Source organism: Oncorhynchus gorbuscha, linkage group LG10, assembly GCF_021184085.1.
Source record: "Oncorhynchus gorbuscha isolate QuinsamMale2020 ecotype Even-year linkage group LG10, OgorEven_v1.0, whole genome shotgun sequence".
Classification (NCBI taxonomy): domain Eukaryota; kingdom Metazoa; phylum Chordata; class Actinopteri; order Salmoniformes; family Salmonidae; genus Oncorhynchus; species Oncorhynchus gorbuscha.
In genome coordinates, this window is record NC_060182.1 from 34685015 (window position 1) to 34697556 (window position 12542).

Genomic DNA, 12542 nt, shown 5'->3' on the forward strand with positions numbered 1-12542 from the left:
TAATATCAAAGTATAAATCTGTTTAATTCAATAAAATATCAAGTACCATTAAAACATGTGTACATTTTCATCATATTAAGAGATGACTTAATTCATTGACAATACTGTTACAAAGAGTTGCATCATACCTCTGCAGTGGGCTACAACACTTCCCTTGATAACCACTGCTCCAGATAAAGAAAGGTATTTTTAAATAACAGAATATTTATCAATATTCTATATAAAATACAAAGCCCTTACAGAAATACTGCTTACACAAAATGAATAAACACAGAATGAAGGTGACAAGTCAAGAATCATGAATGGTTGCACATTCCATGCACCTTCTGTGCTTAATCACGACGTGTCTTGTAAACTGTTGGGGGCTTTTTCCACATATAGATTCTGTACACAAACGTAACATATTGGAATCACTTTTTCAGAATTATGGCACAGCGATACATGGGTTTTTAAGTCAGTGCCTGATAAAGTACCGGTTTCCAGCGGTGTGTGGGCACTCCGGTGTGGCTTACACTAACCAGTGGCAGAAAGCAAGTTACGCAGGGTGGCAAGTTCTCTTGACAGCTGCTCCACGCGTTTTTGTAAACGATCATTCTCTGCGGCCAGTTCCAGCACTTTGTGTTGCGTCTCCGTATTGCGCATTTTGGCTTTATCCCTGCTCTTTCTAACAGCAAGGTTGTTCCTCTCCCGCCTCTGCTTATATTCCTCACTGTTCTTTTCCAGTCGCTTCTTCCCCTTGACACCAGACGACATTTTCCCGCCCCGCGAAGGCGACGAGCATTTACCTGACAGTGCAGGTGTACGGGGTGGACTGGAGGAAGACGAGGATGCAGTGGAAATGTTACCAAGGCTGCCACTTGGAGTCGACTGGTAATGAAGATACCTCATGTCGTAGCCAGTTGAACCGTTGTCCATTCTTGGGTCCTCTTGAGACTCGTCTCTTTCACCGGATTTAAAGTGGTTCCCAAGAAACTCCGGGCTGAACACGGTGTCCACACGGGTCTCCTGCAGTTCAGGATAGCCCAGGACGTATGGCTCTCTATGGTCGTGCACACTTGTTTCCCGCTCGTTGAGAGATATGTAGTTTCTGTAGTTTTGTTGTAATGATGAACGTCTCTTTATCCTGCTTTCCTCGGCAAGGAAATCTGCGAATATGTCTACCCCTCTCTGATGAGTTTCGTTTTGTGTTGCCAGTTGTTGACAGTGCGCAGCAGGAGGATCCAAGTAGACACTGAAATCTATCGCTTTCTCGTTCTCGGCTATGCCAAGCTCCGTCATCGAGCCGTCAACGGGCTGCTTAGAAGTGCTGTTATCGCTAATGGGCCTGATAATGTAGTTTGTACTCTGGAAAGCAAAGCAATCCCTGTCGTAGAAACCGGCCACTTCCATGGATCTTAACACCCGCTGGATTGCGGGAACATCGAAACCAGGGGCAGACGCCCGGGAAATTAGCTACGCGAGCAGGCCTAATTCTGTCTGAAAACACTAACGTATATTGTCACACGACTGAATGTCACTGTGACAATATTGAGTTATTGAAGAAAACAAGAAACTTGAAAAATTAGCTATTACTCAGCAGAAAGTTGTTGTCAATGTCACCAGAATGACGAGTAAAGTTGATGTCTATTGCAGCAGTGAGAGTCTAGAAAAGTTTTATATAGACTGTGAAAGAATGGGCGGAGCTGGTGTGATATGTTCCCCTCCTCTAAACTTACCTTTTCCGTCTTGATTTCATGCTCTGAATTGTAATTAGGATCCTCCCCTTTCCCCCCAATTTTCGCCTAAAATGACATATCCAAATCTAACTGCCTGTAGCTCAGGACCTGAAGCAAGGATATGCATATTCTTGATACCATTTGAAAGGAAACACTTTGTAGTTTGTGAAGATGTGAAATTAATCTAGGAGAATATAACACATTAGATCTGGTAAAAGATAATACAAAGAAAAAAACATGCTTTTTTTGGTGTTTTCTTTGTACCATCATCTTTGAAATGCAAGAGAAAGGCCATAAAATGTATTATTCCAGCCCAGGCGCAACTTAGATTTTGGCCACTAGATGACAACAGTGTATGTGCTAAGTTTTAGACTGATCCAATGAGCCAATGCACATTTGTTTAAGATGTTGTATCAAGACTACCCAAATATGCCTAATTAGTTTATTAATACATTTGAAGTTCATAATTGTGCACTCTCCTCAAACAATAGCATGGTATTCTTTCACTGTAATAGCTACTGTAAATTAGATGAACAAGAATGTAAACTTGGGGGGGGGGGGGGGGGGGGGGGGGTCCTGTAGAGGTTTTGAGAAGGACCTTAGAAAGGGAGAATTGCACAACTAACCATACTACTAGTATTATAGGCAACACTGGTTGAATCAATGAATCAACGTGGAGTACATGTTGAATTGATGTCTGTGCCCAGTGGGAGCCTACAGAGCTGGGTTCAAATCCAAGTGTATTTGAGTCTATTTAACAAATACATGTGTATTTGAGTGTTTGTATTAAATACTTATCTGCTGTGTATTTTAGTATTTGTTAAATTATGTGACCAAATCAACTAGTTATATTTGTATTTTCAAATAATGTTCTATAAATAGCCTACTATTAGAAACTATTTTCAAATACTTGTTTCCATATACATTATCTTAAATTACCGCTAGGACCAAACAGACCCGGGTGTAAATGCATGGAGTATTTAAATATGTGTACTTTAAAATACACTTGTCGGTAGTAATAGCCTAACTACAATATAAAGACACTCACCGATTAAGGTTTTCCACTGTAGATTTGAAACCATTTGTAGAGTTACTTGAAATATCAAATCACACATTTTAGGGCAGAGTGTAAATCCATTACCTACCATATTGTAACCCACAGAGTCAACACTTTCCATTGAGAAGACTGGGAAAAGGAACAATTGGTGACTTGTGGTTCAATGATTTTGGAAAATTAGATTTAGTCTACACTGCCATCTAGCGGTATTGTAAGATACAATTCACTCGACTGTAAACTTCAGGAGATCTCTGACTCGGCCTTCTATTAGGCTATTAAACGTTTATGTTGATTGTGACTTGCATTACTTTTTTGGGGGCTATCACCCCAATAGTTTCCAGCAAAATTCTCTATTGTGATAATTGTTTGATTTATGATCTCAAATAGGCCTAACACAGGTCAGTGAGAATTAAGTTAAATTACGAAATTGTAAAAACTGTAGTATACAACCATAAAGTGTTTTGGCCTAAACATAATTTCAACATCGTTGACATTCCATGACTGCCTTTAAATTAAAGGCCCATCTCTCTTCTAATTTAGCATTAGGTTTGCCTACCACGTATAACTTGGAAACGCTGTCTGACGTGTAAAGGGGCAATCTGCAGTTGTTACATCTACTTTTGGACTTGTAAATTAATATTTACACATTATTTCTTGAAGAATATAACTTATAAATGCCCGATGAGTTTAGGTCAACTCTCGTACCCCATCATAACCCAAACTGTAAGCTTGTTTTACTCCAATGTTTAAAAACAAAGTAACTGTAAACAAATCCTATTCAGCCTTAAAACATGGTTAAAACTATACTTTTGGTATCATGGATGGTCAGTCCAAGCATCCATAGCTCGATCTATGAATTTGAGAACGATTACATTTCTCCTTCCCCCTCCCTCAGCTTTTTACCGAAACAAGGGCGGGTATTTTATTTGTTATTGTTGCAACCGCTGATGGCCGCTTTAACAGCCAAACTCGCATGCTCTGATTGGCTACTCAAGGGTGGGGTCAGGCAATGCGTTCGTTCTCCTCACTACCTGATTGGTTATTCGCCTGATTACGGAACTAAGTACGAGTCCGTAATTGGCTGCTTTAGATAGCAGGCTCAATGTGATAGGGTTAGAAAGGCAACGCAGTTTTAAGGCAAAAAAATCCCGCATTATTTTCACCCCGGGATAGCCTGATTCTTACCATAGTGGACCGAGATAGATATCAGATTCATGAGCACGGAAGCGTACACCTTTGCCAGGCGCAAGCGGCTTGTAAAACGAGCGCACTCGATCATTCATAAAGGCGTGTATATCTTGTTATGTAGTTCCTTCCTATATCTGTTGGTTTCCTGGCTGTGGAAAGGGGTTGAACCAGAAGTGGAACATGGCGAGAATGGTAAACGAAAACGGGTGTGGACAAGAGTTACAGAGCACAGAGCTAAATGGAGCCGGTCGAGGTACAGCGCGGTGGGGTCCCCAACACGCAGGGGCTCTGGAACTTGCGAATTTGTATTCGCCAGGTGAGGCAACAGCTCTCTCTTTTGTCAACGCCACTCAGGAATGTCGTAGCCTGCTAACGTTACATTTATACAATATTTACGCATATCGACCAGCCAATTAAGCTTCATGATTTTACTAATTAGGATCACGGGAAAGAAGTTAAGCATTTTAATATCAGTATTTTCAGTTCAGGTACAATTCCGGAATACAGAAATGACATTACAACTGTAACTATATTATAAAAGCTGCTAAATGGCATATATTATAAAAGCCATACACAACGCTCCACACGCACACTGGGAGGGGCTTGTTTGACCTTTCAAAACAATTTGCCCTAATTGCTAAGTGCGTGGTGTCAGGAACGGACCAAAGCTCCGTCATAATAAATTAATGGTGCACACTTCAGTTTAACTACACAAAGTATTTTTAAAAAGTTTAATGAAAGCTAGCCTAATGTATGAGGACGGATCACTGTACCAATTGTGCATTTCCTTCTTTGAGTCAGTTGAACTCTAAACACAACCTATTTGTATGTTACCTTTTGTACTTGATGCTTTTGAAAGTTTTTTTTTCTTTTCTGCTTGACTCTCATTGAACGACACTGAATGCATAGGTGCTGCTGTGTCCAGAATGCTCCTCTGTCAGCCCTAATAGCACTACAACTGGTCAGGCTCCTCATTAGCTCTGGTCCTCTGGTCCATGGTGTTTATGTGCAGCTCATCCTCTCCGCTGTTGAGGCTGAGCTGCACATAAACGCCCTGGAACAGAGCTCTTTACTGGCACAGCATTGCTCTGGTGTGAGGAGACTAACTTACTTTGCAGGGTATTGCCTGGGGTGTTGCTATAAGGCTGCTTGGCCTTGAACTGTCTTTGAGCTGTAAGAATGAGCTCAGTGTTTCTGTCCCAGCTGCTTCGCAATGAAATTAGTAGCTACAACAGCAAAGCATGTAGCGTAAGAAAGCCTTCTAAGGTTATCGGTTAGGTGACTGCACATCCATTTACTCGCAGGTACAGGGTACAACAAGTTATGTCATGAAAGAAAGATGCTCGCTAACTGTTGAAGACCATTGGGTCGAAACATTGCACAAAAAGCTGCAGGAGCATTCCAAGTGTATATAGCTTTTCCTTCATTCAGAGGTTATATCATTGGGCATAATATTGTCTAACTACTTTGAAGATCCACCCGTATGCCTTCTCTATGGGTTTCCAGTTCTTTAATCATGGTATGTTAATTTGTCTGTTTGTCTCCACAGGAAAAAGATGTCAGGAATGGATAAGTGTTGTCCTCTGCTTCTCTCTCATGGCCTTCAACTTTTCTCACCTCCTTGTTAACTTCCACCTGGGTCATATGTGGTACATCCTTTTGGGCATTGGTAAGCACAGCTGAAGCACCGGTCATTAGAATAGGCTTTACATCCCATGTTATGTTTCTCATTGATTTACACGATTGTTTGCTTACATGTCCCCTCCATCTCTTCCTGCTCTCTCTCTCTCTCGCTCAGTGGCAGGAATACTGACTGCAGACTTTGCCTCTGGTCTAGTCCACTGGGGGGCTGACACCTGGGGATCTGTGGAGCTACCCATCGTTGGAAAAGTAGGAGATGCATTTGTTAACGGGACTGGATTTGACAAGATATTGTCCCCAAAATGTGTGTTGTCGAATTGTTGTCTTGACTTTCTGATGGACTGTTTCTCCTGTTATTTTGAATCCACTTTCTGATATCTTGCCCCAGGCCTTTATCCGACCATTCAGGGAGCATCACATTGACCCTACAGCCATCACCCGCCATGACTTCATTGAGACAAATGGTGACAACTGCATGCTGACCCTGGTCCCATTAGCACACATGGCTTTCAATTTCGTCACCCTCTCGCCTGGTGAGCTACTGTCAAACATGGCACAATTATCATTCAACTGAGCCAATGCTCTGGCATCTGAAAACTTCCTTTTCTAGAGCCCTAAACTAGTCTTCTTTCGCTTTCCCACTCTCTCTGTTTCTCTCTCTCAATCCACATATAGCGGAGCACTATCACAACTACCCCTGGCACTGCTATGTGATGGCACTGGCCATTTTCGTTACCCTAACCAACCAGATTCACAAGTGGTCGCACACATACTTCGGGCTGCCAGGCTGGGTGGTCTTTCTACAGAACTGCCACATCATCCTGCCCCGCAAGCACCATCGTATCCATCACGTTTCCCCCCCACGAGACATACTTCTGCATCACCACAGGTCAGTGCTTGTGGGTATGGGCTTTGTGTGTATCAGAATATGTCTGTCAGGATACGAGTAAGGGGAAAATATCATTAAACTAAATTGGCAGCTGACTATTTTTTTTTCCCCCTTTGGCTGCATTTATACAGCTCAATTCTGATGTATTTACCGCCCCCCCCCCCCACACCACCAATTGGGCCTTTTGACAAATCACTTTTGACATCAGATCTTTTTCAGAGCTGATCTGATTGGTAAAAATGCCAATTAGTGGAACAAATATCAGAATTGGGCTGCCTGTCTATGCAACTGGGAAATGAAATGGCATACCCAGAATCCAATATTTAACAATAATGCCTTGCAATCTGGAGGACAGCCTACACATTGCCCCAGTCATCCAAATGTGTTATCTCCCTTGGCGATATCATGGATAGTAATGGTTTGAGGGCATTCAAAGATCTGAGAAGAAGCATTTATATTACCAGGTAACTCTTTTTTTTTGAGTTGATTTATTCTTGCTCACAGATAAAATGTAAGAAATCATCATACAATTGGGGGAATGTAAGTGGAGACTCAGGATGGAGGGGGCAGATTAACATGTTGAAATATTGTTTCCGGCGGGGTGCATGGTTGGGGAATGGCTGGGGGGGGGGGTTGTTTCTTTTCCTTGGATACAAAATATTACAAAACTATTGATACTGTTCTTTATCTTTGTATCCATTCCTGTTGTTTTTTGAGTGGCAGCCAACAGTTACAAGAAAATGATAACTGAATATATCTGAATTAATGAGTTTTGATGTTGTATCTGTAACCCTCTCTGAAAAAAATAAAATAGTTGGTCAAAAAGAAATTGTGCTGCCTGTCTAAACGCAGCCATAATGGTCTTATCTCCCTAGGCTGGCTGAACTATCCCCTGGAGAAGCTGGGGTTCTGGTCTAGGCTTGAGGATCTGATCCAGAGTGTGACTGGGGAGAAGCCCAGGTCTGACGATCTGAAATGGGCCCACAAAACCAAGTAACCATGCAGACTGGCTGCATCGCTACCTCAGGAGTATTCAGTCTCTTTCGCGCCTAACTCCAGCTGTAATCAATAGGAGACACCAACATAAGGATCTGGTTTCAGAGATGCCATATAGCTTTAAACCTTGCACATTTTGTCTGGTTCTAACCGTGGAGCATTTTGTCAAGGGCCCAGGGGTGTTTTCTTAACCCACTGGAAATCTGAGTGGGAAGTGCTTTTTGAAATAACATTTTGAAAGCACTAATACATTGCAATACTTTCTCAACTCCTCATCTAGCTCTTTATTTCTGATCGTGTATGTCTAACTTGACTCAACCTTTCTTGAGGTGTAACACTAAAGCCATTGTCCCCGAAGGGACAGTCAAATATTTTTTTCATCCACTTTACAGACTGAAACTGCTAAAAAAATATATAATTTTTAAAAAATAACTCTATATCCCAACCAGAAATACTTGAAGGAAACAGTTTGCTTTTTTTCAGCACTTCGTGTTTGTTATTCGTCACTGTTTTAAAAAATAAATAAAAAATCTGGTCATCTCTCACTAGGTAGCATGGACACAGTATTTGTGTCAAGTACTGCCTATTACCTTAACCAGCATCAACTATGAATAGGAAATTAACAATTTGCCTACCTAAGATATTTTTGCTTAACCTTATAGTGCAGTGCTGGCTTACATTTAGTCTACATCCAATTGACGTAACTGCTATGTTCGTCCAGACTTCTCAAACTGCCTTACCAATCACAGATGCATTGATCTCCTGCCTTTCATTTCACTTCTCTATTGCAGAACCTATCATGTAATACTTTTATTCTTTTCAACCAGTGGTTTTCTGTCTTAAATTTGCAAGTATCCATACAGTCTTTCTCAAGTTATTTGCCAATCTTTTTTTACACACCACACACCCTTTTTAAATCCCAGAAGCATGGAAGTGGTGAAACACATCAGCGATATTGCCAATATATCTGCCATCTAACAATGCCGAGCAGGCTGCAGTGATGGCCTAATACTTTGAGTGCAGTAGAGGAGTAATCAAAAGTGATGAATCATCATATTTAGCAAAATACCTGAAATAAAAGTGCTTTGTGTATGCTCTAGTAATCATGTTTGTAAATTAACTGTGCAGCAGATACCTATGCAGTCTGACTGGTGGTGAACCTTGTGTCTTAACTATCTTAACCTAAAACAAATGGTCTGGTTGGCTAGAAATGCTATTTATGTTCTTAAATTCCCTTAACATAGAAATTATTTCATTATAAAAGGCACACTATTACCTCTGCGTGTGATATTTATTGTCATTGTCACGGACCAAACCGTTGATGTACAAAATGAACGACTAAGGTAATTATGTGGGAGTTATTTCATAATGAATTCAACTCTGGGGCTTTTATTTCCAGCACCAAAAACCAGTGACCGTGTGGTGGTGTGTGTTATTCTCCCATATATAAATGATTTCCCAATTTTATATTTGAAAATAGTTCAGCTTGGGAAGAATAAAGGTCTCAAACACTGGAACACTGGTCTCAAATTCCCTATTCAAAGGTGTGTGTGTGTCACACTGACTTACATACTGTATACATGCATGCAGGTTGGCTTATGCAGGCAATATGTAGGATCACCAGCCTTCCTCACTGTTTTCATGTAACTAATTAATTGCTTGATAGTGGAATGAAATCAACCTGTTGTATGTGAGCACTTGAGTTTTGGAAGTTTTGCTATTGTTTTTTTTTGGGGGGGGGGGGCTTTATTTGAACAACTCAAATTGTCAATTAATTTTAAGTGCTAGGCTTACTGTAATGTGGCATTTGCATTCATAGTTATGACATTTTTTAGAGTGTCAAATTAAACTAGCTCCTGTTTTATTCAGAAGTCAAAATTACTTTACTGAAAGTTAACAAAGGTCCTTATTCTCCTGACTCAGTTCATATATTTCTCAATTGTAGGTAAGCAGAACAATCCCTGCAGAGTTTGTTTTATAAGTAGGATATTGTAAAAGCTGGGAAAGTGATGACATTTTGTTTCACTACCACTGGTTCTATTGGGAGTGAATAATTTCAGTCAAACCCAACCAGGTTGATGTATGAAAATCTTGTTATCTTTCAAATTATATATTTTTTATTTTACCTTTATTTTACTAGGCAAGTCAGTTAAAAACATTCTTATTTTCAATGACAGCCTAGGAACATTGGGTTAACTACCTATTCAGGGGCAGAACAACAGATTTGTACCTTGTCAGCTCGGGGATTTGAACTTAAAACCTTTCGGTTACTAGTCCAAAGCTCTAACCACTAGGCTACCCTGCCGCCCCTAATTAGTATATTGTTGGCCAGAAACATTCACAGATCAATCATGAAATAACATTCTCCTCAAATGTGTTGTTTTGGTGCATTTAATGGATATGGTCTTATGGGTCCTATTAAAAATAAATGGCTGTCATTATCCCCGTGGAACCAGAAGTAGTGACGCAAACTATGCATCAATAACATTGCTTATTACTGTTCTGCTTTGTCTAGGCTAGGTAATATTAAAGCAGGTGTGAGTTTACATATTAACTACAATGTCATTTATACTTTTTATTTTTTTTACTAAGGATACTAGTAAATATTTTATAGAAGTAGGGAGAGGATAATAGTAAATAAGCAGCTCAATCAATGACTACAGCTTCACTAGTTTAAATAATTCAGTTGAGGGGAAGAAGTTTGAATGGATAAACTGAAATGGCTTTTCATATTGTTGAAATTGTAACCTCTTATCAGTTGTCTTTCAGATCATGTTGCTATTGACCAATGCCAAACTTAACTTGATTGATGGATAATTAAAAACTGTGTCAGTTTATAATGTAGTATATGCAAGATTATCTGTCATCCTTTTGCCATTGCAGATTTGGCATTAAGCCATGTTTAGTACAAACTATTGCCTAGATGTAAATGTGTGATTAAGTTATTTTAATGACCTAATTGCTTTAATACAATACTTTTTCAATTAATGGATTTAGTTAAAGCGCTTAAGTGTAACATTTGGTTTGTCTAAATGATACAAGAATAGAGATGTTGCCTAATGCACTTATTTTTCAAAAGAAAGTCATGTTATATAAATGGTTACTGTTGATTGTTCGGGTGTGTTTCTGACATGAGATTTGTAGTGCTCCTTGGACCTCAAAGGATGGCCTTCGCTTACCGGTACAATATTGTTGGCCTACTTATGACTTGCAACCGCACTATACTATTCAATTGATTCTGCTCTTTAAAAAACCTTAAGGATCTACCTACCCCCTTTTTTCTCTCCAATTTTCACCTAAAATGACATTCCCAATCCATCTGCCTGTAGCTCAGGACCTGAAGCAAGGATATGCATATTCTAGATACTATTTGAAAGGAAACACTTTGAAGTTTGTGGAAATGTGAAATGAATGTAGGAGAATAACACATTAGATCTGGTAAAAGATCATACAAAGGAAAAAAATATATTTTTGTACCATCTTTGAAATGCAAAAGAAGGGCCATAATGTATTATTCCAGCCCAGGGACAATTTAGATTTGTCACTAGATGGCAGCAGTGTATATTTAAAGTTTTAGACTGATCCAATGAACCAGTGCACACACAAATGTGCCTAATTGGTTTATTAATACATTTTCAAGTTAATAATTGGGCACTCTCCTCGAACAATAGCATGGTATTCTTTCACTGTAATAGCTACTGTAAATTGGACAGTGCAGTTAGATTAACAAGAATGTAAGCTTTTTGCCAATATCAGATATGTCTATGTCCTGGGAAATGTTTTTGTTACTTACAAACTCATGCCAATCGCATAAGTCTACATTATCGTAACCATCCCGCGGGGGACCCACCGATCCTGTAGAGGTTTTAAATGATCCAAAATTCATGTAATCTTTTCTGATATGAATCCTGTGGATGTTAATAAAGTATGGTTGTGATGGAATTTTAGATATCAAACCATGCCTTGATGCCTTTTTGTTGTCTTCCATGTGGAAGACTTACTGTGTGTGTGTGTTCTATTTATAAAGAAACTAAACACCAATATATTACTTGGTTGTGTTCATTATTCCCATTATATCTAACAAAGACCTTCCATGAGCACAATTGCTATAGCACAGATTATTCATTATAATGACCAGATACTTAATTGGCCGCCACAGTGAACATTTTTGAAGGCATTTATTTAAGGCAGTAAAATCAGGTGGGAACATTCTAGCCGATGAGAGGGCAGATACGAGTATGATAACAGGCACAATTCCAGTAGTTTATTTTTTCTTAAATTGCCGGGATGTCACGTGTCATTCTTATATTGGTACGTTTAACAACCGAAGCATTACAAAACTCCTATTAGATCAAATACGCCATTATATTTCTTAACCAAATCCTATTCTCATTAACCATGTTTCCAGCCTCAGTTTTTATGCAAGTAAAGCCATATGGTAGAACAAAAAAAGCAGGACATCTGTGATGGAAACAGAAAGTTTTGGTACAATTTTATCAAACATTTGTTTGACATTGTGGGATATTTGTATAATCGCATAAAACCAATTATGCGAAAAATGGCGGAAACGGCTTTATACGCAAATATTGATATAATAACCATATCAAAGTAAACTTGAGGTCGTGATGGCTTGGTTTGTAGTCCTCACACTACGACTCGGGAAACTATGCATTTTATTAGGCTACAGATTAAGTTGTGAAAGTGCACGGTAAGAGCTTGATGCTCCTTTCCAATAAAATGTTGAGGGTCTTATTCTGGTGACATGATCGATGCTCCACTGCCGTTTGACAAATAAAAATATTCTAGCTCTTATGCATAATAATATCATGTGTTGTTGACTAAACTACCAGCAGAGCCTACCTGAGAGCAATTTATTTTTATTTCACCTTTATTTAACCAGGTAGGCCAGTTGAAAAAAGTTCTCATTTACAACTGCGACCTGGTCAAGATGGAGTAAAGCAGTGCGACACAAACAACACAGAGTTACACATTAAATTAACAAACGTACAGTCAATAACACAATAGAAAAATCTATATACAGTGAAACGTTGGCTAG

At 39.4% G+C, this 12542-nt stretch overlaps 2 protein-coding genes across 2 annotated transcripts; one reads left to right on the forward strand and one right to left on the reverse strand.

Moving 5' to 3' along the window:
- LOC124045122 (CCAAT/enhancer-binding protein beta-like) lies at nt 1–1646 on the reverse strand. Its single transcript, XM_046364363.1, has one exon. The coding sequence runs from the start codon at nt 1387–1389 to the stop codon at nt 514–516; it is 876 nt and encodes a 291-aa protein (XP_046220319.1). The 5' UTR covers nt 1390–1646; the 3' UTR covers nt 1–513.
- Nucleotides 1647–3953: 2307 nt separating this feature from the next.
- peds1 (plasmanylethanolamine desaturase 1) lies at nt 3954–9000 on the forward strand. Its single transcript, XM_046365794.1, is given in 7 exon segments — nt 3954–4276; nt 5510–5629; nt 5759–5850; nt 5990–6134; nt 6277–6458; nt 6460–6490; nt 7366–9000. Coding segments are annotated over 7 exon segments (828 nt in total). The 5' UTR covers nt 3954–4140; the 3' UTR covers nt 7488–9000.
- The last annotated feature ends 3542 nt before the right edge of the window (nt 9001–12542 follow it).

What these genes read in the sequence shown, in the direction of transcription:
- LOC124045122 (XM_046364363.1), bottom strand. Translation starts at nt 1,389, where the DNA reads ATGGAAGTGGCCGGTTTCTACGACAGGGATTGCTTTGCTTTCCAGAGT.